Source organism: Ixodes scapularis, unplaced genomic scaffold (assembly GCF_016920785.2).
Source record: "Ixodes scapularis isolate PalLabHiFi unplaced genomic scaffold, ASM1692078v2 PGA_scaffold2__306_contigs__length_199485367, whole genome shotgun sequence".
Classification (NCBI taxonomy): Eukaryota; Metazoa; Arthropoda; class Arachnida; order Ixodida; family Ixodidae; genus Ixodes; species Ixodes scapularis.
In genome coordinates, this window is record NW_024609857.1 from 60807726 (window position 1) to 60834243 (window position 26518).

A 26518-nucleotide genomic window follows, 5' to 3' on the forward strand; every position below is an offset into this window, starting at 1 on the left:
TAAAAAATCGGGAGTAGGATTTAAACTTCTAAAAATCACAGATATAGAAAGCTTCAATGTCATATATGTTGCGACAGAAGTGTGCCGGTAATCGCTTGTTTCTGAAATATTTACGATTGCAACTTCCGGTCCTCAAGATACCTGCAGCAGACGACGAATGCAAGAAGAATGCCGTCTGCCATACGCCCGCCGGCCAAGCCGGCGCCGGCGTCTGAATCGGGTGAATAAAAACAATATTCTGATATTGCATTTGTTTTGTTTTTTGCAGACACTTATAAGAATTCATAGTGGGGTGCGATGCAAAATATGGTTTATCGAAAGTCCGGGCGTCGATCGAGATGATTGTCAGCTAAAAGATTGCAATGCACCCGTGAGAAAAGCACTTCAGGCGATCGGTAAAGATCCCAAATTTTGTTTGCGGACTCGCGCTATGGGAGGGTGCTTCGTATCTGATTGTAACCATCGCGTGGAGAAAGATTCTTGCAGTTTTCTTCAGATTTCCGCAAAACCCCAAAACTCGAAAGAACTGGATAAAAAACAAGGTGAGTTTATTACAGATTGTACTCACATCGCGGGTTCGATGGAGATCTTCACCGAAAGAGCACATCCATTAAATTTAATGTATACAAAAAAAATTGCGAAATTGCGATAGACATGCAATATTTTAATAACCTGACAACCTCAATAATAATAATAATAACAAACGACTTATCTCGACGGCGTACGATTTGTTTCTCATGCTGGCCGGCGTTACCCCGGTAATGCACTTCAGTTCGTCGTCGTAACTGATCTGCATGACGTGGTTTGATTTTACGGAATTTTCGCCCCTCTGAACTAAACTGGGTTCTTCACAGAAAAAAAACGCAGATTGCGGAGGCCTCTGCGGCCATGGCGATTCACTTGCTTGTGTTGCTCGTTTACCGACACAATTCAATGAAGACGCCCGCTGCAACAGAGGCCAGCAAATCTATTGTGTCGTCTGCTACCAAAGCAAAGCGGAGTGGAACACAGTGGTGGAACACATCAGAAATGGCTTTCATCGTTGCAATACGACGCTGAGATGACAAGAACATCTTCATAATTAGATATCAAGAAGTTAGGTTGCTTACGAAAAATTACTTACTTACTTATAAGCTAAAATCTAGCCTCGTGTGGAGTCTCACGCATTAGCCCATAGCAACGGTTTGATTGGACCCAGACGCCAAGTTGTGACGTCATCACTTACGGGGTCAATTGTGCATTAGTGGGCTCGTTTCAGTTACCAACAGCCCGCACCGGTGCAGGGCAGTGTACTATCTGTATGTGTTTTACGATAACTTGCACTAGTAAATCGAACACACTAGGCTCACTCGATTTACCTGCACCAGCCTGCTGCAGAAGAGCAGGGCAGTGTACTTCCGGTTGTGTTCCGAGATAGGTTGCACTCGTCAAGTGAATGTGACAGTGTGCACCGCGTGCGGGTAAACCGAACGCGGCAAGTGGTATGTCCAAGTGGTATGTCGCAGCAGCTGACAAGCGGTTGTCATCTCACACCAGTGGCTTACTGGAGCGTGTTCCCCCATACAAAATGCCGCCTCTCCCCTGTTTTCGAACATGAGTGAAACAAACGTAGAGCCAGCTTGGGCCCTCGTCACCGCTCACGACGCAGCCACCTCTGGGTAAGCTTCGGTGCGCACACGAATGGAGGGCCTTCTCGGCAGGAGCGAGGCATCCGGAGCGGACGGGGGAAACGCGGTTCTTTCGGAAAGCGACGCCTAATGCCGGGGAGAGCCGCTCTTTTCAAACGCATTACAAAGTGATTATCACTCGGCGTCAACGCACTTCGCCGCCGCCAAATGACAGCAATGAACGCGCGCTGCCCACTCGCCGAGACCGTTGTAGCGTTATTAGCCACGGGCGCGCGCGCTTCCCGGACAAATGGCCGTCCCAGATAGGACCGAAAAGAACAGCTGTCCGACCGGATTTCCACATCTCGAGTCCCACGTCGTTAGTGGTTGCGTTTCACTCCGATTCGCTGCTCCGAGGCATTCCCTCGATTGTTACGGAACGGAGAAGCTCCTTTAGAAAACGGAAACTTGCAAGCGTTCGCAGAACGCGACTCACAAGAAAGTCTCCGAACTCATGCGAGACAGAACGCGAAGGTGCTTTCCTTGCAGCAGCACTCGCTGGAATGCAGTGGAAGCAGTGGAAGCCCGTCCGGAACTGACAGGATGAGGGGACAGGAAGGCCCTTGACAACGCTTCGGCGCCTCGATCGTGCACGCGCAGTCAAAGGGCCAAAGCACGACGGATAGCAACGAGCGCGTGCTGGAAGCCGGGAATATTTATGAATTTTCGTTCGCTGCCGCATCAGTGCGCTCTTCCAAGCGTGGTCCGCCGACGGTGCAGCAAAGACCGACGGATGAGCCCCTCGAGTACGAAGCCTCAGCCGCACTGCCAACTCTGCCGCTGCAGAAAGGAGAGTTGTCGAGCAAACGGTAGCGAAGAAAACGCGACGCAAACAGAGCAGAATTTAGCGATCGTTTAGGCGAGTGAGGCACCTCAAACGTGGTTGGACATGACGGAGAGGTTATTCAGACGGAGCGAAGGGCAACGCGAGTTTCGTTTTGGGGACACTGCCAACACTGCGACCGCTTGTTCGTTCGCAGAGAAACAGTGACCGAGGTTAGCGGCACTGGCGACCACCTTCACGCAGCGCGGCTCAAGGGATTTAACGCCGCCGCGCGAGACTCGGGCACCCCGCTCGCAGCCGACGGGGCAAAACGCATTGACACGCTTCCTGCTGCCGCGCGTTGCTGCCGGTGTCCGCAACGCGTGCGTGTTTCCCCGTCGACCATGGCGCGACAGACTTCCCGGCGCCGTCAGCGTTGCATTCCAACGTCCCACGGCGCGACAAGCGGTTTTTGAACCACACGGCCCACCCGCTTGTCAGCTGCTGCGATGCAACCGCAGCGGCTTGTGGCGGGGGACTTTCTGCAGACAACTCAAAATATAAATTTCGTCTGGTCGATTTTCCGCGGCACTGGCGACGTCGGAAAACACGGCGGAACACTGCAGTTTGAGTCGCGTAATGTCCATCAACGATGTACTAGGCAAGAACCCGTCTCGGCACTATCATTTCCATTTGGCGTGCTTTTCGACCGAAACCGAGACCCGATTAGGCTTAGCGATTGAATCGACAAAAGCGAAGCCCCCCCCCTCATCACCACTCGCAGCGCACCGTTGCTCTCGGCAATGGCCCTCGTAATACCGACACTGACAGCGTTCCGCGGTACGCCGAAAGCGTCACGTCAGCATCCGTGCACGTTGTGAGCGAGCGCGAAGCCAACGTGTTGCTTTCTGGTAACGTGATACGGTGATACTCCGCAACAGCTTTAGCGGCGATCATGTGCGTCCACAGGCGGCCCCGTGCGCGCGGAGCTCGCAACAACTGCTCGCGGCAGCTCGCCGCGACTGCCGTGCTCGGGACTCGAGCCCCGGAGACGTGCACGGGGTTCCGGCGCACGTTGCGGTCTGTCGAACGAGGCCGCGATGCGACGACAGAGCTCAAAGTTAACCCCAATTTGCTAGCTCGGCAGTCGCCATGTTGCTTAACTTCCAACTGCCGAAGCCGAGGCACTTGGGCCGCGTCGGCACGGGCGGCCGAGCTCGCGGTGCACATACCTACGTGGTTATCGAGATAAGCGTAATCCAGGGTGCCGGGGGTGGACGCACCGTGCACTTGTCACCACGCTGCCGAGCACTGCACTCGAAAACATGGTCTCCTGAGGACGCAGCAGAGCATCTATTCCACGTCGTCGACGGAAGGGGCCAAGAACGCTGCCGCCGCGGTATCCTGCGGGCCGATCTCACCAGCACACCTCGTCGTCAGGCACACGACGACACCCGCGCACGTCGCCGAAAACACCGCGACACCATCGTCGACCGCTTACGAGACGTTCCGACGGCAATGCATGGACAAGCCGAATTTGAGTGGCGTACAGGCTCCTCCCACCTTCCACATTGTTGACATTCCAGTGCGATCACGTGACAGGCGTGATTGACGCACGCTCCGCCCCCCCGCATAGTTTGCATTCCTCCGGACCCCACGTGACTTGTTTGGAACTTCTCGAGTTCTCGAGTCTGAAATGGATGGGTGCCTGTGGCTCCGCTCCCCTGCCTCGCGCGCCTGGCGCCCAGAAACGCTCGCATTTGCCTGATTTCTTGCGGCTGCGAGAAAGGTCGCCCCGGTTGCTTGGCTCTGCCTCGGATGTTTTAGCGCCGCTGCACGCCGGCAGTCACGCACACCCTGGACGCACGGGACGGGCGCGTTCGCTCGGGCCCCGCTTGTGCCCTGCTGCTTGCACGTTGCTGCTAATAAATAAAAGCAAAAAAAAAAAAAAAAAAAAGACACCATTACGTTGGGTAAGCGTCGCTTTGAATTGGAATGCATCCGCTTTTAATGAACCAAGTCGATCTGTTTCGGACCGAGTCCGGACAAACGGGACAAACGGACGACGTCGGCCGCTCAAATCGACAGGCTGCAGTCGCATCGGAGAATCGAGCGATGCGCGATGCTACGAATTAGCATCGATCGGTTACGAACTCTGCTTCGCAACAAACAAACTGCTTTGCGGGTTTTTTTTTTTTTTCGGTTTTAAATATGTTTTTAATGTCGTGCGCCGCAGTGGCTCCATCTGCCCAAGCTGACGACATTTAAAATGCATACGACGCTGACGCGGTGCGTGGAGAACCAGGAGAACTGCGCGTGCGCAGCAATGGCGCGGCCCATCGATTGATGTTTGTTGACGAACTGTGGCCTGTGGTTGGAAGTGTATTTACGGCAACATTTGTGTGAATAACCAATTACGCTTATTCGCATTCATCTGACACCGAGCACACATGGCGACTACAGAGTTCCGAATCGTTCCATATTATAGCAGGTACCGCATCAGTACCCGTTGTTGTTCGACCGGTGTATCGCGCACATGGCTACGCAGCGCTCCCAAAACATCTTTCGTTTGCAGGCATGAATGGGAGAGAGTCTACCAAAACCTCTTCAGCAGAGCCATTCTGGACCAAGCTGCTGCCCTGCGTAATATCGCTATATGGAGAAGCAGGTGACAACTCTTCGGCCGTCTCAACTCTTGCTCTGTCTTTGACCGACGTTGTTCTCTGCTTTCGTCCCTATCTCTCTCGGGTCTACAGTTGATGTGTGAAGTGAAGGGAACAATAAAAGCAGGACAACTTGGTTGACAAAAAAGGTTGGGGATGAAGTAAAAGTGGTCAGTTGCAGAAGTCTACAGGTCGGGCTCTGATGGTGTTAAAAGCCACACTCGCCTGCACTAGATGGTTCAGACGCAGAGGGACGAAGATACGTTCTACCTAGACCATGCTGCATAGAAAAAAAATTAAGTTCTGGAATAGAAACCAGATGATTGACAGAGCACCCCCGTGTGTCTGCTTTTCTAAACCTCAAGAAAGGTGAGCCCACAAACCGAGTATCGCTGCTGGAGCTTTCCAATGGCAGTCGGACGCACAAACGACTCGAGAAGTGGAGGGATGCTATGGTCTTTAGAAAATTCATTGCTTTTGCAACATCGATATTTATTAAGTCTAAATATGGAAGTGCTACATATAACTTCTTTTCTTTTTATATAAATAAGTTTTTGCAGTCTTGAATGCCACTTTTTGTTATTCCATATATGGTTATGCAAAAGGCATCGACAGGCGTGTGAGAAAGGCAATGTTTCGCTTATATGAACACCTTTGCTAGAGTCCAGATCAGACCGGAATTTTAAGCCCCGACCCGACCTGGCCCAGTTGAGTCCTGGCCCGATTCCGACTATGGTTCGTGGACGTCAGCTTGAACCCAATCCAACGGATAAGTATTGAGTCCGAACCTGACCCTAGCCCGACTGTTGTTTGTAACATGAGCCCGACCCAAACGCACCTTTTTAACAAAGAGTATGTTTTATGGCTGGCTGGCTCCTAGCATCTTCTGAAAAGGATGTATGTCATCCTTGGGAGTGGAAGTGACCGTCACTCTGAGATTCACAAGAAAAAAAAAAAGAAATCGCTTGGGCACATGCGATTACCTTTTTTTTCGTGTTTGGTGCAGTGGTTAGCATACCTGATTGCTAATTAGGAGACCCGGAGTTTGAATCCCGGCGGCTCCAAAAAGATTTTGACTTTGGACGGAATTGTAACAATTATTTTATTGAATCAGTACTGTTCATTCATCTGCATATTTTAAATTAAGTTCTACCTCCTGTTTGCAAACCACAATTTACAGCAAACCGAATTAACTTTTGCTTGGAATCAAACCCTGTTTTAACAAAAATGTAAACAAAGCCATATTTTATCTGCGCCGTGTCTATAGTGATCGCGTGGATATCAGAAGATAGGCTTGATTTACGAAACTTCACCACTTATTCAAGTAAATGAAACAACAGCAATTTATTTTACACATTAGTGCATTTTTATGGAAGGGAATATTTGTAAATAAAGAAGGGTGTAGTTGGCATCATTCGGTTATTCCTGCGAATAAAGTCTAGAACACAAATTATGCTGAATAGGAAACAAAAACGAGCTCACGACAAGTAGTCACCTACCAAGCAAAATTGATTGCAGAGGATGAAACTTGCTACAGAAGTTTAGTTATTGTGGCATTTACGTGCCGGCGTCATCAACCTGCGTTGACATTTTCTGCATTATAACTGGCATCCTCTTTTCGCTTCTTTTTGCATGTTCAAAAACGTTTTGAGGTAGTATACCGCAGTTCCTAATATTGAATTCTTAGATTTAGCAATGTCAGGTTGTCTTGCCCCAAGGCCTCAATCCCGGCCCCACCCAAGCCCGCCACAGCTTGAAATCAATACGCCCAAACCCTACCCAAGCCCAAACGGGGTGCTTATATATTGGCTCAAGCCTGGCCCAACAGTTGGGTTAAGTTTGGGTTTTCAGGCTTGCCCTTGTTCGCACAGATCTTTAAGTTCGGCTCCTCCCAAGAATCACCCATAGTGTGAGTTGTTCATTATAACGAGGCAAAAATATGTATTTAACTATTATGTACCCAGAAGTATTGTTTCTATAGTGGGGTATTCATATTAACGAGGCAAGACTATATTTTTGCACGAGGAGGCAAAACCAGCAAGAACTATGTAGAGACTGGAATAAAAATAACAACAACCCTTTGTTGTTGTTGTTGGTTTTTGTCACAGTCTTGACCTCAACATTTTGGACCTCCACCTCCTTTTCTGCATGATCACTGTTATTGTGGAAGGATGCTCTGACGTTTTGTCTACATATAGCTGTCACTTAGCTAGTTTGTGGACTTGGCTATGTGTTTGTAATCCATCGTCACTTGACCAAAATTTTAAGAGGGGGAGGGTCAAGAATTTGCAAGATGTACTGACTGATACTGTAAAGAAGGATTTACGGGTCCTACTAATTCTTCTGGTAATTAACCAGGCAACAAGTTTGCCTCCAACATTTTATTCATGATCCCCGATTTGCGTCAAAATTGATCAAATACACCAACACACCCAGCTGAACGAGTAACCCAAATATTGGTCTAAAATATTTTGTTTGTGAAGTTATTGAATTTACAGCTGTTATCCTCGCCATCTTTCTCAAACAAAGTCTACTGGCAACAATGAAAAAGTGATGCCAGCAGTGGGTGGAAGTTCGAAGGAGGTTAGAAGTACTAGGAGGGGGCACGTTGCAATATTGGTGAAGCTTAGTCATAAAAAGTTTAAACGATTTTGTGCCCAGCGTGACCTCAGATCTCTCTGGCGATTGGTGCGCGTGACATATCACGTGTGAGATGGATGGTTGATTGTAGAAGTACTCCTTGCAGGCTTGCGCGCGCTCCGTCCGGTAGGTTTTATCAGGTCGCAGTCTAGACTGTGGTGTATTCTAGTACCCCACAGCAAGACGAAGGCTAGCTACGGTCACGTGATGTGGTCACGCTGGCATGGTAAGTGAGGAGAGTAAGGAGGAAAATGAGAAAGAGGCGAGGCGTCAAGGGAGCATGGCTTGTGGAGGCTACGCGGCCGACGTCATGCCCTCTCCTACCCTTCTATTCTCCATGGGAAGTTCACTCTTTGGGCAGTCTAGCTTGTTCCCAACTGATTACAAAAAGTTTGATGATGTGGAATAAATGCTTGGGGGATACGCTGCTCCAGCGCCCACGCAGAAACATGAGAGAAATATGTGTCATACTCTGTTTTCTAGACTTTTTGCTTGACCGGCAAGCCTGTCTGCCTATGACATCACGGCACTGAAAAGCGCGGGTAGATTTGAACATTGGTTTCGGCGTCACCTTCATTTGTCGATTTCGCAATAACCATTCTGAATTTCACGATACTGAATGGCATGCCAGAAAGGGTAAAGGCCGGTGATTCGTAAAATATAGTTTGTTGGGGTAGCTCAAAAAATAGTTGAAATGTTTGGTTGCCACTAGCTTGCTTGCCCTTGAGCCATGTGCATTCTTATGTGTCAACGCAGTTTTAGAGCGCAGCTCTTAGGGGCCCGTTCCCGGCTTGAGCGGCGTCGCCGTCGCCGTCGGCGTAACCAAGGTCATCCCAAGGTCACGTGACCCCCAAGGTCACGTGACCCCTCCCAAGGTCATCTCAAGGTCACGTGACCCCACGTGACCCCCTGAAGGTCACATGACCCCTCGAGGTCACGTGACCCCTTCCAAGGTCATCTCAAGGTCACGTGACCCCAAGATGACCCCACGTGACCCTTTGAAGGTCACGTGACCCCCAAGTCACGTGACCCCTCTGAGGTCACGTGACCCCCGAGGTCACGTGGTCGCCTCCCCAAGGTCACGTGACCCCCGAGGTCACATGACCCCCAAGGTCACGTGACCCCTTCCAAGGTCATCTCAAGGTCACGTGACCCCACGTGACCCCCAGGTCACGTGACCCCTCTGAGGTCACGTGACCCCTCGAGGTCACGTGACCCCCCGAGGTCACGTGACCCCAAGGTCACGTGGGGGTCACCTTTGGGGTCACGTGGCCTTGAGGTCACCCCCAGGTCACGCCTCCCCGAGGTCACGTGACCCCCTCCCCGAAGTCACGTGACACCCCCCCCCCCCCCGGAGCATATTAAAGAATGAGGGGAGGAGGAGGAGAAGGGGGAGGGCTCTACCCTCCCCTCAGTACCCTTCACTCCTCCTCCTCAAGAGCTGCGCTCCAATTCGGCGTTACAGGGATTTGTAAACGGCTTTCACTTTTTTTGACATAGCCTCATTCTTGTTTCCACTTCAACTTTAAGTTGTCACACAGCAGAACTGGAATAATTCGTTTTGTTTCGTCCATGCTAGGTTGTACGCCCGTGTGCCTCGTGCCATAGAGGCTTCTGCAGCCCTTGTTGGAGCACAGCTGAACGATGCCCAGGCTCACAGTTCAGGACGTGCGGACGCCTCCATCGAAGACCTCGTCCGCCTCTACTCCTCTGCTGTGGTCAGGTGTGTCCTTTAGCACTAGGAGCCCTGATGTGTCGTAAGGATATTGTTACTCAACATTTTTTTTTATTATCCCGTCAATGGTGGTGTTGTGCATGCACCGACCCACCTTAGACGGTCCACAAATTGGTTTCTCAATGTATCGTGCTGCAATTCACTACTGAGGTGCAGCTAGTTGGTGGAAGTTTTGACAGAAAATATTGGCAAATGAACTTGCTTCGTTTAAAGAAAAAAAAAAAAGAAACCATTTTGGGCAATCTACGGTGGCTTTTTGTAGACGGTGCCATAACGGCGCTTGCCGACTTGTACGTGCTGTCAACAAATGGCACTACGTCAGACACGAGAGAAATTGGTGCCTCAACCAATCATTTCTGAAAAAAAAACAAAAAAAAAACGTGGGTTCTGGGGGGATTTAAATACATGTATTTGTATTTGGTTTATTTATTACAAGATTATAACAGTTTGAAAATCATATCTTAAAGAGAGCATACCATGCTGAACAAGGCATAGTTAAAACTTTTTGAAGATTGTCTGCTGAGTTTGGTGCCGGCACACTCAACGCAACCTTGACGCTTCTGACATTTTTTTAGCAGCATTTCGTAGATGGCACGCACCATCTGTGATTGCACCATAGGTTGCCCGAAACAGGTTCTTGTTTTTTCAATTTTGAATGAGGCAAGTTACCGTAAGATTCCGTTGAAGCACCCATTTCATTCAAGCACCCACTATTAACATTTCCCTAGCTTGGAAATTCTACAAATTATGCATTAAGCACCCGGGACAAGCGCCCATGTCTACATTAATTTGGTTTTCAATGCAAGCCAGGTAGGCGCTCCTTTTGTATTTTACAGTAACTTGTTCATATTTTTGCTCCAAACTTCTACTACTTAGCCGCACCTCTTCAGTAAATCGCAGCGCAATACAATGAGAAACCAGTTTTTGCAAACTACCTAAGGTGTGTTCAAAGCATTAGTGTACATGCATGCTGTAGAAAGCCAAACTTTAGTCTATAATCTGTTACAGGTCAACCTTTTGAATGCCAGGTTTTTTTTCCCACATGCCAAATGCAAATTTTGGTTTCAGTAAGACCGTATCATGCTCTGTGAAGAATATTTATTTATACAAGACACTATTTTGTGGCAAGAAGTTAATTGATGTCTGCATGACTCCAATTTATGACATATTCTTGTCTTGTACTTTTCGGGACACGGTACCATGCAGTGGCACATTAACCTTGCGCGCCAAGGTGACCCTTTTGAGCGCCCTTACTTGGCCTTTGTTTTTTCGAAGCTGCTAACTTCCTTGTTTCCACAGTCTTCCAACACAGACTTCGTTAGTAATTTCTATATCTCGATGTTCATCATGGAACGCGAAGTTGAATGACATAGATTTGGCCACTCTGAACAACGAAGGAGCATACCGAAACAGAAGTTACCTCAACAAATAACATTACATGCTATCAAAAAGTGACACCACAAGATAAAATATTATTTTCATTGCTGGCTCATACATGCTTCCACATGTAAGAAAAAAAGTAGTATTTTTGACCCAGAACGTGCGAAGAAATCGAAAGCGATAGCTGTAGCATGGTCGCGCAGTGTGGGTGGAATGGTCATGTACCTGAGGAGGGAGGTGCAACATGGTTAATTCTTATAGCCATCGTGGTTGGCATCGTGGATGGCACTGAAGACTGCCACCGGTGCTCGGTGACTCGTTAAGTAAGTGGGTATGCGCGGTGGAAGTTTCGAAAACCACCCAACATTATAGAAACTGGAAACCTTGATTTTACGAAACCCAATTTTACGAATTTCCCGGTGTAGCGAACAAATTCGGATTCCCCAAGCAGCCTATGCACGAGGTCTCCTTTCCTCGATTTTACGAAGTTCCTGATTTAACGAAATAATTAGTGGGTCCCGGTGACTTCGTTAAATTGAGGTTCAACTGTACTGCCAATGTGGGATTCTGAAATCTGAAAAATCTGAAAAAAAGACAACTTTTATTGCCGGGCTTGACTGATGAGGCAGGGCTTCGCAGACCCCTAGAATGCCTGCGCGGATCCCAAAGGGTCTGTGGACTCCCATTTGAGAATTACTGGCTTAGGTAATTTAGGTAATGAGGCATGCATTGACGAATCTCAGAGGAAAGCTCACCGGAGAGAAGCTCACCAGAGAAAAGCTGACCGCAAAACCGGCAGATGTGGAGAAAAGCTTACCGGCCAATGAGCCTATGCGGAGAAAAGTTCATCGATTTTTTTTTCTTCTTTTCATATGGAGGTTGTTGGATCATGCGTAACATAAATAAATTTATTATCATTAAAATTCGTCAATTTTGTAAAAAAAATTTTTTTTTTCATATTTGTTAGGTTTTGTGGGTATATTGCTCCCAAATTAATAATTGCGGGCAGGTGTTTTCTGTGGTTTACTCTCTAGGCAACGAAAGCCTAACTGAAACCTTTAGGAACGTGAAGAACAGAAAAAAAAGTTTTAAAAATTAATAATTTCTGCCTAGGATCTAAAAAGCAAAACTGTAAATGCCGAAAATCCGAAATGCATGCATAACAACGCTTACCCGAAAATCTATTTGAAGCTTTTGTTAACCTTTGAAAACGGGATAGAACGGACAGTAAGATATCGAGGTTTCTTTCTTCCACGGACATGCATGTTTCCTAGCCATTTGTGCTGGTGTTTCCACACGTTGCCTTTGTGTGGCAGTGCTTTTCTACGGCAAACCACCCATGACCTTCAGAGCTGCATGCTGTCACCGTTGTTACTCGTGACCTATATGAAGCCTAGTCTTCTGTGAGGTAGCAAATTGGGTGACATTGACGGTGCACTGTCAAGCTGTAAATAATTGTTGTCTTTTTTACGGGTGTCCGATGTTCTGATTTTATGCTTGCAGTGATACAAAATAGGTGATTACTAATTTCTGAGGAATTAGTAACTATACAAAAAGAAGACAATTATTTTGTCGCATTCTAATTGTGTTAAATTACCACTTGTGACGCAGACTCCACTAAGCCATAGCCTCCTCTATACGGAGAAAGCCTGGCGCGTCGCGTGAAAAGACGGCCGCCGTAAATGGGAAAGGAGGGGCGGAGAAACGGGAGCGGAGAGAACCTTGCTCGCTAGCGCCACAAAAGAGCGAGCGGCCAAACGCAGAAACAATCTTTTTTTTTCTCTCTCTCTTTTCTTGTCGCTATCGTGGAGAGGAGAAACTCAACGTCCACCCTTTCCCGTTTCTCCCTGCGCCCTTTCGATTCGCCGCGCCCGTTTCTCCCGGAGTACGAAAACGAAGGTGACGAAAACACAAAAAGAAGCGTGGTTCGGGGAGCGGCCGCTCATGACCCAAGCGCTCGCTGTCTAGGTCTGCCCTTTCTGCTCTGCGCTACCATATTGGTCACCGTTCGGCGCGCTCCTCCTCTCCTTTTTCCTGCGGCCGCGCGCTCTATGGCTCCGTCGTCGATGTGCCAGGCTTTCTCCGTATAGAGGAGGCTATGACTAAGCTAAAAAAATAAAAAATAAAAAAAAAGTCAGTGAGCTTTTTTTTGCATATGCTCAAAGGCCGGTGAGCTTTTCTTCGTATCTGCCAATTTTGCAGTGAGCCTTTCTCCGTGTGAGCTTTTCTCCGCCACCCTGCATTAACTCCAAAAAAATACATTTTAATATTTGGCGAACTTCATCACTGCTGTATTTGAGCCAACGGTGACAGTGTTGGCAGGAGAATCATAGTCATTACTGACCCTCATTACCTTTTGCCACAGGTTTGTCGGCGACATTCTAGAACCCATACGCGAGAAGGAGCAGATCAGCACCAAAGAAGCAGGCTTCAAGGTGGGCTCAGTTTATGTTCAGGTTCTCTTTCGGTTGTCATTCTTGGCATATGATTTGAATAACTTTGGAGCTTGAGTTTGAGTGTTGGCCTGCAGGTATTTGTTTTTGTTTATGGTTTTATTTTTGAGGATGAATAGCACTTTAATAAATGTACTAGGTAGGTATGTTTTTAGTCTTGCTGCATCAAGGTCCAAACTTTAAAGTACTAAGCCTACCAATTAATCCTTTAATAGTAACTATAAACATCATTTGCACACCAAATGTGCTCTTGCAGTGGTACGGGGAATAGGCAAAAGGGTTGTAACCCCTCTGCAGGGCACCCGGTCACCCATCGCCATAAGTTTGAAAGCAAAAAAAAAATATTATTCAAGCGACATTTTGTTGCTGTTGCTTTCTCTGGGAAAGCCTTTGACATAGACTCACGCAGTGCCTTCTGTTTCGTGAGTAGCATGACTGCAGAGGCCAAGGCACCGTTTGTTTTGTTAAACATGCACACTTGTGTTTAGTCAGCCGACTCGTGGGCTTTTTTGCAAAGATGTTATTCCTAATTATTCTGACAGAGACCTTTGATGATGAACAAAAAGTAAGAGTGCTAACGAGGTGGTGTAAATTAACAAACTTTTGGAGAACTGAGGCAGTAGAAAGCCAGCACAAACACAGTCTTAAACTCAGCTGAAATTTGTATGACAGGAAACTGCTAAAAACATTTTTCGGTTGTATTTCGATCTGTCGATTGAACCGTCACATGCAGAATTGCGTTTTATGAGGAGCGCAGCGGACTCTATTTCCACTCTTAGCCTTCCAGGCACATGACGTGTCTAGCGTAGCCACGTCCCCCTTTTGTGCACTTTTTTTTTTTTTCTTTTCTCGTTTTCAAAGCTTTTGTAAGGCTTCTTGAAATGTCTCGGAGTCCTCTGCCTTGCCTTTTCTGTTGTTGTTTTGTTTTTTCCTTTGTTGTTTTCTTTTTTCTTTCACACTCGCTTTGCATGACCGACGGAGCTCGTGGTGCAGGTGTTTGGCAGCCCGCCAACCCCCTCCGACCGACTGTGGTCGCCATCAACGTTCTTAGAGGCAACCGTGGCATGCGTTCACTTGGGACCGCTTACGACCTCTAGTGATCTCTTACCAGAGAACGCACTGGCATCATCCGTCGGGTAGCCATAGAACACTCACGATTTCCATATATTTTCTACTTTTTTCGCGCATCTTTTCTTTACTGTGAACTTGCAAAACTTTCGACAATGTTATATACAACCATCTCTCATAGGTGGTACACACGTTCGATCTCGCAAACACCGCAAAACATACGCTCTGGCAAAGCGGGCCAGTATGTTCTCTTCATGAGATATCAAGAGAGGTTGTAATGCACATGGTCGTAAGCAGTCATGAGTGTGTGACCACCCTTTAGTTTTCAGTGAGCCTACAATTTTGCATTAATAAATATGTGCCTGGATGTGCGAAATTGGTGGGTGAATTTGGCCCGGGGCCAAGAACTGCACACCGGATCAATAGAGTGATGGGAAACAACGTCCAGATATCTCATATCCTACTGATTGCGACTCCCAAGTTCATTGTTCCGACGCGCGGGGCACCTCACCCCGCCGCGTTGTGTGGCGTTTGCAGCTGGGCGTGCCCGATTGGATTGTGGACCTGCGCAACACGTCGGCGCATGCGACGAGCTCGCAATCGCTGGAGGTGCTGCGCTCCGCATGCAACCTGCTGCTGCTCTGGCTGCGTGTCCACTACTGGGAGAAGGAGCGGGAGCGCCTGGACCGACAGGGGCCCCCCTCTGCCCCACTGCCGGGCGGCGTTGCCCCGTCTGCCACCGTCCTCGAGCCGGAAGAGGACCGTATCTGTCGATTGCTGGAGGAGTTCCGGGATGCCGCCTCTGGGGTGAGGCCTTGGAGTTGGGGGGCTTACGACCCGCCCCATGCTCCTCAACGGGCTTTTCCCACAATTATGTTGCGCTGTCTGTCGGCAGACTGAAAAGCATTTTTGATGGGCTTCTAAACGACATTATTACACCTTTGTTGTTGTTACAAACGAAAGCGGAACATAATTATGGCCTGTTGCAAGTAAACGCCGGACTATTCCCGGCCTTCCCACTGTCGCCGTGTGCTGATTCCGCCGAGTAAGTGCCACAAGAAATGGCGGACAGTGGCATATGCTACTGCTTTGGATGAGCGCTCATCTGAAAAAATAGGGTCCCTCCGACCTTTGTGAAAAAGCCAAAAAAGATTCTGCGGACACCCACGGGTGAGGCTGCTTCTGAAAAATTCTATGGATTTTTTGGGCAGTTCTCATTTCTTAAAAAGGGTTGTTCAAAAGAATGACTGGCTGTATGAGAAACAGGAAAAAGGAAGAAGGGTTAACAAAGGAAAGAACGATGAGCTATGTGAGTAATATTGCCTCAAACTGATACGCTGCCGTTTAATATTTTTGAGGTGCTTGTCACGTGAATCAGGATGGACCAATCTGAAAAGGCATCCGAAGCCCGCATATTGTTCTATACTAGTATGGGGCTGTTGCGATGTCTATTGAAGTGATTTGTGGCGTCATCCTTATAATCATTGCAATCATTTTCTTCTGCTCACTCATTTCAGCTATACCTTTTCTGTGCTCTTTTTTTTTTTTACTCCAGTTCCAGTACCAGGTTGCCGGCTAAGACAGACATGCAGGCTAGACTTGGTGCCTTTCATTCGTCATAATCACCAGTCAGTCTATAAAAATGTTTTTCAAACCCAACACGAAACGCATGCTGGTTTTGCATTTCACATGGAAAGTTCAGAGAAAATTTCACAGGAGGTTTGTGTAGCCGCTCCGGTACCGACGGTAAACAGAAAAATGAATAGAAAGAGTGCACTTCCCTTCAACTGCGATTCTGTTACAAGGAGAACAGATGAACTCTCCCGAGGGAAAGGGTGCAGTGCAAGTGAGGAGGGGCATAAAAATAATTTAGCTCATTGCACCTGTAAAGTTGCCAAACGCCCACTTCACGCTTCCAGGTGCATTCACCATAGTCATCAAATTGAGAACTAGCCCACTTTTATTTCGGGGATGATGGAAGGAAAGCTTCTCGTTAAAAAATGTATCATGCTGCCACATAGGCGGACCATCGAGGTTCTTTGTACAACCTTGAACACATGCTTCTGGGCAGGCATACTCTTTTACTAATGCATCCTTTAGGTGCTCGACGAATGTACCGACGTGCCGGACATCTTCTTGCAGCGCAAGTGCAGCAGGCATAAGATGGCCGCCATCAAGGAGAAGTGCAGGGGGTTACTTGCAGACATTGCGGCCGAAGTGGAGCGAGACTGGTAAGCTGACCCGTCCAAGTGCGAATGTTGTTGATGTTTCTAGACTAGGCGGCGCAAGCTACTGTCCTATACAAAGGGTTTAGCCTCTGCCAACCATTCACCCATCCATGTGCCTGTAACACGAGGCAGATGAATGGACAGATGCATAGTGGGTCAACCCTTCTGATCGGGTGGCGGCTTTCACAACTTAGCAAGTTTAGTGTCACCAGGATGTCAAACCGTAACTGGAACCGAACCGGAATTGAACCACTTATTTTCGCCCGAACCGGAACAGAGCCCGAAACCAAATGCTCGGTGCCATTTTGGAGCTGAGCCTGAACCAGAGCAAAACAAAAGAACCGTTCCGAACCGGTTTGCCAAATGGTATGGGCATGCATTTGTGCTACTATTCCGTTCACTGTGTGCCGGAAATTCTGAGAGGCTTAGTTAGCGCTGCGAGGCAAGGTGTTTCCAAATATGCAGGTAAGTTTGTAAGCATATTTTACAAAAATTATGGTCAATAATTGCTGTCACTGACTGTCACAAAATCCGCCTCAGCCGCTCAAAGTCATCGCGCCCATGCGCCAGGCAAAAAGCCGCCACCACGTGCCAACGGGATGACGCATCGAGCCGCCACGGAAACAACAATGTAGCATCAAATTCGGGTTTATTACGGTTGATTGAGCGCCATCTCATCGAAACACGTTTTAGAGAACAGGCTCGTTTTATCGGAGCTTGGTTTAGAGAAAGTGGTGCCTCAGTTTAGAGAAATGCTGTTTGTCGAAACAGGGGCACTGTTTAAAGAAAAGGATCCCTTCTTCGTGTGTGTTAACCCCCCCCCCCCCACCCCCCTGTTTATGGCACCTCACGGCGACAGTTTGCGGCGGCTCATTACAACACTGTTAACCTAACTGGCCCACCCGTAGAGGCCGCTCTGTGGCAGCCCAGTTCAATAAAAGGAGGCTCATCGCCCTTTCATCTAAACTGAGCCTCTCTATAAGGTGATTCGATAAACTGGGGTTGGTAAAACGGCATTCACCTAACCGAACTGCTCTAAACCGCACGTCCCGGTGCACCTGCCGACGGGAAAGACCTGGAAAATTCTGTGAGACTCCCGATTCCCCACGTGCACGTGGCCAATACGTAGCAGCCTCGCAAGAAAGGGAGAGGGCGCAAGATGCCGGTCAACGAAAGCAAGAAAAGAGCCACACGGAGCAACATTCTGACCCCAGCGGAGCTGCAGTGAGACTCAAGGGAAGACGGGGAATGTTTTAGTGTGGAAAACCCCAAGCCTTTCAAGAATGTTGACATGCCTTCCACGTGATTCGTATCCACTGTGGCGAGAAGGAAACCATTGCCGAAGAAACGTTGCGCTCGCACGGGGCTTCCGCCTCCTCCTCGTTGCCAAACTTTCGAGACCGCGCCGTAAGAAAAGTATAAAAGAAAAAGGCGCACCATTGACAGGCAGTCAGAATGAAACAACCTCGCAAGTAATGTTGTGACGGCGCTCATCTGCACTCCTGGTCCTGGGTCCACTCGGTCATCTGCAATCGGCGCTCACCTGCACTCAGTTGTAACAACAGGCCCATCCATGCAACAATTGTTGGAGCTGAGAGAGCTCTGCGACGAGTTTATCACAGGCGATGATGAACACTGCCTTACTCAAGAAGACTTGCAATCAAAAAGCTACGTAGTTGCCTCTCTGGGGCTGGCCGAGGAAGCATCAGTGCAACTTCAAAGGGTGCAACTAACATTGGGGGACTTCTATGGAGCATGGCTCACATGTCGAATTGAGACGTCAAAAATTGACACCCCCATTGCGAATCAGCTTGCCGCTGCCATAAAAAGGCGAGAGAAGGTGTTTCTCAGAAGCCACATATTTTGTGCGGCTATGTTTTTGGATCCTCAATACCATGTCACGCTAACAAGCGAGAAGAGGTCCAGAGCAAAGCAGCATTGGCTATTGGCATGGAGGAAGCTTTGCGCTCTTAAGGAAGATGCCCAGCCATAGCAACCTCAAGCACCATGCACACCGAGCAGTTTCACTTGCCCTGATGACGATCTGGAAGCGTTCCTGATGGAAAAAGGAAGCGGCTGACTGAAAGCATTTAGCGACCATTCTTCTATCTTTGGGGAGACTGAGACCCCTCTGGTAGGCTTTGAAAGGGTGCCCCGAATTAGCTACGGTAGCATTGTCATGGAATTTCGGGAAAAGGAGAAGTCCTGGCACCCCGAATTGTATTCACTTGCACTCGTCGCCCTTGCAGTACCGATCATGCAAGTCAGCGAGGAAAGGTCCTTCTCGAGGTCAAAATACATCCTCTCATGCCAACGAAAGCGATTGAGCCCGGACATACTAGATGATGTCTTTTTTCTCTGGTCGTTTCACGCAGCCAAGGCAGAGTGTACACATCAGTAAAATTAATATGGTGTAAGCATATAACAAAATTGGAGAGGCACTCGTTCCTTCTTGCAGTAGAGATATTTAATTTTGTGTTTGGTGAATAAAAGCTTAGTACCCAGTCCCATATCACGTCTTGAAGTTTTCAAGATCATTCCAATAGACAGATGTAGCACAGAAAATTGCTAAATGAGCACTTATTTTATACCGTAGTAATCCGCTTCATGGCAGCTGAAGTTTATGAATATTCAGTTAAATTTGTCACTTTAACTGTTTTAGGAACCGGTTTAAACTGGTTCGAACCATTATTTTTTCTGCTCCAGAGCTGAACCTGGTCCGAACCAAAAGTATGTGAACCGTAAACTGAACCGAACCGAAAAGAGGTTTTGTTCGACACCCTGAGTGTCACTGGCCAGTGACCGTTGCCAGAAGGTAACTTTCCACAGCATCTGCTGGGAATGAAAGTGGAGCCCACCGAACCAGCCAAATTAAAGTCTCTGAGGCGAATTAGTGCAGTGCTCGATAGTGACTGTTAGGTGAAAGGTGTGCTAATGTATACTTTCTTGTATCTCAAAGACAAATTATATTTTTTCTGTGTCTAAAGCTTAAAGGTCCATTCACACACTTGCAGCTCCTTGGGACCGTGTGCCTCGAAACATCTTAAAATCTCTTACGACGAGAGAGCACACTGACTTCACTTATCGGATAGCTGTGGAACACTTGACAGTCCCGTGTATGTTTCCTTTTTTTTTTTTTTTTTGCATAAAGTTTTTTTTTTTTTTTTTGGCTTGAAAATTTTTTTGTCAGTGTTATAAACGACCAGTTTTCATAGGTAGTATGTACATTAGACCTCGGAAATACCGCAAAACCTTGGCTCTAGTGAAATGCAGTTCCAGGGTCACTGCATAGATGGCGCAAGCGTGTTCTCTTGTTGTAAGATGTTTTAAGGCGCACGTTCCTAACGAATTGCAGGCGTGTGAACAGACTTTAATACTACCTTTTTGGGACGGTGGAGATTTCCGCCCTGAACGAGTGACTCATTGAATGCATTACCGCTTGCAGATTGACCGTGGTCAGGACGATGCCAGACTTGAGATGAGAAGTAAAAGTAGAAATTTAGGAAAGGGGCTGTTTACCTTATTTATTGTTGGGGCCCAGGTTTATGAACTAGTGAAGTTTAATCCTCAATACTACGAGTACTTAGATTTGAACCTGAATAAGCAGCTGTCCGTTGCTGTCGAAGTGCCTGAGCTGCTCTCTGACGATCAAAGCCATTTGCAGTGACTTTCCGCATAGGGCAAGCGGTTGACAAAATTAGTACGGGTGTTTTCTTTCATGCCACGCGGGTGTCGAAGGCCTCGGGATACTTTTTGGCTTAAATGTGCCTCGTTTGTTTTATATCTTTAATGAAGCTGAACTTAGGCTGCCTGAAGTCTTGCCATTTTGGAATGCTGTTGTCAGCGTAGGTATGTTGATCTACGTTCATTTCTTCTGATTTCAGCGACCTCGTTATTGAGCAGCTCCTCACCAAGAACTTCCTTCTGCCGGATGAGGACAGCCTCGAGATTCTCTGCCCTGGTGTTGGTACGCATTCTCCACAGGCTTACTGTCAACTGGACATGGCTGTGCATCAAAATGTTTCTTAAAAAAGTCATTACACAAAAAAAAAAAAAAATTTAAGAACTGTTTGGGTAAGCCATGTAATATGTCAGAAAATGCACCCCTCCCCCACCCTGTAAAAAAAATGAATTTATGTCTAGTATCTTGCACATGCTATTTTTGTTCTGAACAATTCTGTCTGCATGTGCACGCGTGCTGGCTGGCTGAAAATAAGAGCCAGTGCTCTTGTGTTTGCCTATATTTCAAGGTCACTGTCACAGTGATGTCAGAATAGAAGTCACACGTGGCATAGCCAGGGGAGGGGCTGCAGATCTTCAGCCCTCCACCCCCCTCCCCCTCTCTTACCTCCCCACCCTAAGTCATGGACATCCCAGCCACTTCAGCACCCCCCAAAAATAAATTCCTGGCTAAGCCCCTGATAGGATCTCCCATTGGCAGGAAAGAGGGAGGGGAAGAGGGGGGGGGGGGGGGTATGCCAGAATTGTTGTGTGCTCTCTTCTGTGCACTGCAAAATGGCGCACAAGAGAAAAGTAGAAGGGAGAATTTACTGACACGACTCTCAAGTTAAACCCAGGCAGTTCATAAAATAGATTTATCAAAGCGAAGGCAATTTTAGAGCACAGCTCTTAGGCACCTGTTTTCGTGTTTTGCCGCGGCGGCATTACCGTCGGAGTAACTCCACTAAATTTGGCAGGAAGAATTGATGTCACGTGACCTCAACACCAATTCAATTTTCCCGCTAAATTTAGTGGGGAAAATGACGTCACGTGACTTGGTGTCACGTCCCCTATGAACAAATTCAGTTTCTCGGCTAGATTTAGCGGGAAAATTGACGTCACGTGACCTCAACGGCAATTCAATTTTAGCGGGAAAATTGAGGTTACACGACCTGAACACCACTTCAGTTTCCCCGCTAAATTTAGCAGAGATAATGATGTCACATGACTTGGTATCACATTACCTATGAACAAATTCAGTTTCTCTGCTAGATTTAGCGGGAAAATTGACATCACGTGACCTCAACAGCAATTGAACAGCAGTGACCTTAACAGCGGGGAATGGAATTGTTTTTAGGGTCACGTGGCACAAATTTTTCAGCTAAATTGAGCGGGGAAACTGGGAGGAGGTTAGGGGTATAGAGGAGGAGGGGGATGGGAGGGTACTCGAGGAGGAGGGGCATACCCCCCCTCTGTACCCTCCCCTCCTCCTCCTCAAGAGCTGCACTCTAATTTCACGTTACAGAGATTTGTAAAGTTTTTCTTTTCTTAATGACGTTGTCCCTCAGTTGTGGGCAGTCATGGGCACGTTATTGCTAAAATGTAACAGTGTTACCGTTACAGTTACTCCGCAAAAAAAGTAACCCCGATATAGTTAAAGTTACAAAATTGAAAGAGTCACTTGTTACAGTTACTTTGCTAAAGTAACACCTTTATTTTGTTACTTTACAAAAAAATGTATTTAAAAAAACATTCAAAATGAATCTTCCTTAATATGTCTCTAAATTAGAATACTGTAAAATCCCGTAAGAACGCCAACCCAAAACGTAGAGATAAATGGTGAAAAACATGGGGTGGGCTATCTTTGGGGATGCCACAGTAAAACTTTATTAAAAAATAATGATAAGCGCCGGGGCACTCGCTACAAACCACGTGACACGGGAACTGATACCGCAGATCGCGGACACGGCAAATTCGCGTTTCACAATGCGATAAACACGCGGGAATTCGCTACAAACTCCTGTGTCTTGGGAAAGGATACCGCAAGTGGCCGCCACAGCAGATTCGCATTTCACGGTGTGAAGGACTCGCGGAAACCCGCCCAGAACTCGCATCTCACGGGAACGGATACCGCAGATCGCGGACGCAGCAGATTCAAGTTTCATGGTGCAATAAAGACGCAGGAACCCGCTACAATCTTGCCTGTCACGGAAACCCATATTGCGCGTGCAGATCACGGACAAAAACGCGGGAATATGCTACAAACTCGCATGTCACAGAAACAAATATCGCAGACGCAACAGAATCGCATTTCACGATGCAATATACACGCAGGAACAACTCACGCTTTTGTTTTTTGTGTGCGCAGATCGCGGACAAGAATATTGGAATCCCCTATGAACTCGGGAACGGATACTGCAATTCGCGAACGCAGCAGATTCGCCTTTCACATTGCAATATACACGCAGGAACAACTCGCGTATTACTGGAGCCGTTATCATGCGTGCAGATCGCAGACAAAAAAACGTGGGAACCCACAATGAACTTGCTTCTCGGACGCACCGGTACCGCAGATCGCGCCGTTGACGCGTGATTCCTGTCGGACATCGCTTGATGTCAAACGGGAATCGGGGGTGGGCAATGCTTCGGAATTTTTATGTTACAGATATTTAGCCAGAAAAATGGGATAGGCAATCTCTCAGGGTAGGGTGCCCTTACAGGATTTTACGGTAACTTTTTCATAAGACACTGGAATCAGATTCATGTTTGGGAATCTGATTTTTTGAGAAGTTAATATTTTTCCAGTAATTAATATTAACATGTTTGGTTCTTCCTATTTCAATTTTTACCATGAATATCTAGCTCACTGAACAGGATCATACTTTAAGACAGTATTGGGGTAAATCCACTATATGATAAAGCATTTATAGTTTTTTCTTTGGCAAAATTACATTCGATTTTAGTTTTTTCAAAATGAGCTAGCAAATACAGTAAACTTTCGTTAATTCGACTTTGACGGGACCTTGAAATTCGGTCAATTCATCCGAATGATTGAATTAAAAAAAAAAAAAGACGAAAAAACAATTAAAATTAAACTTTTTTCTTATTATCAAAAGTAGTCACGGATGGTCTGCTGCCGTCTGCACCTAAAATGCATCTCCAAAAGTATGCTCTGGAGAGCAGCGTAACTATATGTCACGTCCTCAAAAAATTGCGTCCTCAAAAAATAACAAAAAAAACGAACAAAGTAAGTTTTACAAGCCGACTTTGGCGCCGAACAGCCAGATCCTCGGCGGCAAAGAAAGAAAAGAAAAAAAGAGAATTTGCGTTTTTCCACGCGCAAGATGGACCGCACAGGGTGCTACAGAAAAGCGCTTTGAGCGCGTGCTGAGGAAGCCTTACGAGCCGACTTTGGAGCCAAACAACTAAACCGTCGGCGACTAAAAAATAACAACAACGAAAGGAAAAAAGAACTCGCGCTTTCCGGCGCGCGCTGTTTCTACGCCCGACCACGTGCTATGTTCTCCTCGCTACTCCACGCCAGATTTGTTGCGCTGGCTCGTGTCATTCGCTACGGTCCATCTCAACGGTGTAGAGGAGCAGGTGCGTATTTGCGCACGTTCGGCTTTGCAGCAAAGGGCCCGTGTTTTGCCGTACGTTGGTGGTTTTTCTGCCGTGGTGCCGTGCAATGTGAGCCCGCGCGCATTCGCTCGGGACGAATTATCCGATGCGGAGTCGTCCCGAGTTTGAACTATCAAACTTTTCCTCCCATAGAAATGTATGGGCGCTCTCCGGGACTTTTGAAAAGGATCAAATTAAACGAGAAGTCGAATTAACCGAGGTCGAACTAACGGAAGCTTACTGTACCTGCTGATGATCCATGAAGAACTTTAAGAAAAGCACAACCACCTCAAGGTACACACGAATACAACAGCACGCATCTAGATCGCGAATATTTCCAATCATGATGCGAGTTTACAATCGGTCATTTCTAATTTCGGATTTCTTTGGTGAGGCGAACTGTGACAGGAGCAATAGAAATCTGTGCAAATGTGGAGTCAATAAATATAGAAGTTGTACCTTGCAATCAGCTTTGTAGATGACTTCTTATGGCACTCCATTGCACTCATTGGTCAAACCATTTTCTACTGCGTGCGCACAATTTTTCATGAAACACTAAGCTTCTTTTAAAAACTTGGATAGCAATGTTGCGGGAACATTCCTCTGTCAAACCCACTGAATACGGCAGTGGTGCAAAAGAAATTCTAAACGACTGTTGCGATCTTTTTTCTGCCACTTTCTAACCAGATGGGACACATTTGCCCTCCTCCATCTCACCATCCCAACTAGAAGAGACCACCCGGAAAGCCCACGACGTTCATATCTATAAATTAACGGATTCCAAGTGTTTCTGGTCCAGGCTAAAGGTGGTCTTTCAATTTAAAGAAAACACACAAACAAGCAGAACGACGCAGACATTCCGAGCGAATAGATACTTTTTTTCATGTGATGGGACCCAGGAAGCAGAGCAATGGGGGACAATAAGTAAACGACGGGAGGCAAGGCCGGTAATTTGGTTGCAAAAAAAAAGGGAAGGGAGGGCAAATGGGCCTAAAGTCAAGACCCCGCAAAAGTGCATCTTGGAGTCGGACGATTCAAGCGAGAGGGGAAGGAACCGTATGCTTGGCGGCAAAAAGACAAGGGAAAATTGGTTGTGCCGCAAGCCTGCGGCCGTTTGAGGCGACAATCACCATAAACTATTCTCTGGGAAAACACTCGCTCCCTACATCGGACAAAGAAAAGAGAAACTCTTTAGAGATGCCTCGCTTTGTTACATTGGCGTGCACTGTGGGCGATGTACCATACGCGACGGGTTCAGACACAAACGTCCCCATCCTTCCAGTTGGCGGGATCAGCTTGGCCAAGCATGGTCACCAAAAATATAGTTTATTTTTATAAGGGGCGAAGCCCCTTAGGGTCTAGCCTTGTCCGGCGTCCGTGCTCACATTGATTACCATCCCATCTGTCTTCTTAAAAAAAGAAAAAATGTTTGCACAGTCGACAGGATTCGAACCTGTGCGAGGAGACCCCAATGGATTTCTAGTCTATTGCCTTAACCACTCAGCCACGACTGCGGGACGAGTAGGGGGCTCTGAGATATGGTAGGAACTCAAGAGCTGGAGATGTCATGGATGAAACGTTGCATGCAGCCGCTCAACGTCTATACAGGAGAGGGCGCTGCGGTGAAATGCGTATATAATTGCGTTAAACAATGTTTATAGACGAGAGGGCTCTGCGGTCAAATGCTCAAAAAATCAGTATCATCAGCACCATCAGAGCTTCGCCCCAATCAACATCATTCACCACGTGGAGATGCGGTAATTTTTTTTTTTAGAGCGCAGCTCTTAGGAGCTCATTTCCAGCTTGGGCGGCGTCGGCGTAACCGCGCGTTGTATTATGGGGCTTTTCCCTGCTAAAGGTAGCGGAGAAACGCTGACTTCCCATTAAATTTAGCAGGTTAAGTTTCCCCCTTAAATTTAGTGGGGAAATTGATATCATGTGGACCTCAGCACCAGTTCACTTTCCCCGCTAAATTTAGCGGGAAAACTTTTCTAAATTTCCCGCTAAAGATAGCAGGAATATTCCCCCGCTAAATTTAGCGGGAAAAATTTTGCTAAATTTAGCAGTAAATTTAGCTTTAGCGAAAATTTTCCACTTAATGGGAGGCGAGGGAAAGGGGGGCATACCCATCCCTCCTCCTCAAGAGCTGCGCCTTAATTCGGCATTACAGAGAATTGTAAACATCTTACCTTTTTCCGTCATGCTGCAGACGGTTTCTGCAGTAGTTTTTGCTGTGCTCTTTTCATATCAGGACTTGGGACTCTTTCAGCAGTTGTGAGACAATTTGAGGATTGTGTTTGCAATATTTTTCCACATAAATCTCACAAGTAACTGTAACGACGTCACTCTTTACAGTTACATTAGAAAAATAGTAACCCTGTTACAGTTATAAGTTGTTTTCACTAAGCAGGTGTGAGTTAAGGTTACAGGTTACTGAGAAAAAGTAACTAGTAACTGGTAACGCATTACTATAGTAACTAGTTAATGCCCAAGACTGGTTGTGGGGCAATTAGGTGAGCTGGGATAGTTTGAAATAAATAATTTTATCAAGTGCAACAGCATTCTTCAGAAATAGATATC

At 47.1% G+C, this 26518-nt stretch overlaps 2 protein-coding genes across 5 annotated transcripts in view; one reads left to right on the forward strand and one right to left on the reverse strand.

Moving 5' to 3' along the window:
- The window catches only part of LOC8039752 (serine/threonine-protein kinase Warts), an 82423-nt gene extending 78436 nt beyond the window's left edge, over window positions 1–3987 (reverse strand). The window contains exon 1 of one of the 3 annotated variants that reach the window (XM_029987502.4): window positions 3714–3987. The gene's annotated coding sequence lies outside the window, so the exon portion shown is untranslated. Of the gene's footprint in view, window positions 1–3662 lie in introns of all 3 variants that reach the window. The other 2 variants (XM_029987501.4, XM_029987500.4) reach the window with 2 other exon arrangements.
- A 731-nt stretch (window positions 3988–4718) lies between these two features.
- The window catches only part of LOC8039750, a 54686-nt gene continuing 32886 nt past the window's right edge, over window positions 4719–26518 (forward strand). Inside the window, exons 1-7 of one of the 2 annotated variants that reach the window (XM_040222164.2) lie at window positions 4720–4921; window positions 5006–5098; window positions 9313–9456; window positions 13214–13283; window positions 14907–15176; window positions 16512–16600; window positions 20482–20564. In XM_040222164.2, the coding sequence (XP_040078098.1) occupies window positions 4881–4921; window positions 5006–5098; window positions 9313–9456; window positions 13214–13283; window positions 14907–15176; window positions 16512–16600; window positions 20482–20564 (790 nt within the window). In that variant the 5' untranslated portion in view covers window positions 4720–4880. Of the gene's footprint in view, window positions 5099–9312; window positions 9457–13213; window positions 13284–14906; window positions 15177–16511; window positions 16601–20481; window positions 20565–26518 lie in introns of both variants that reach the window. The other variant, XM_040222163.3, reaches the window with a different exon arrangement.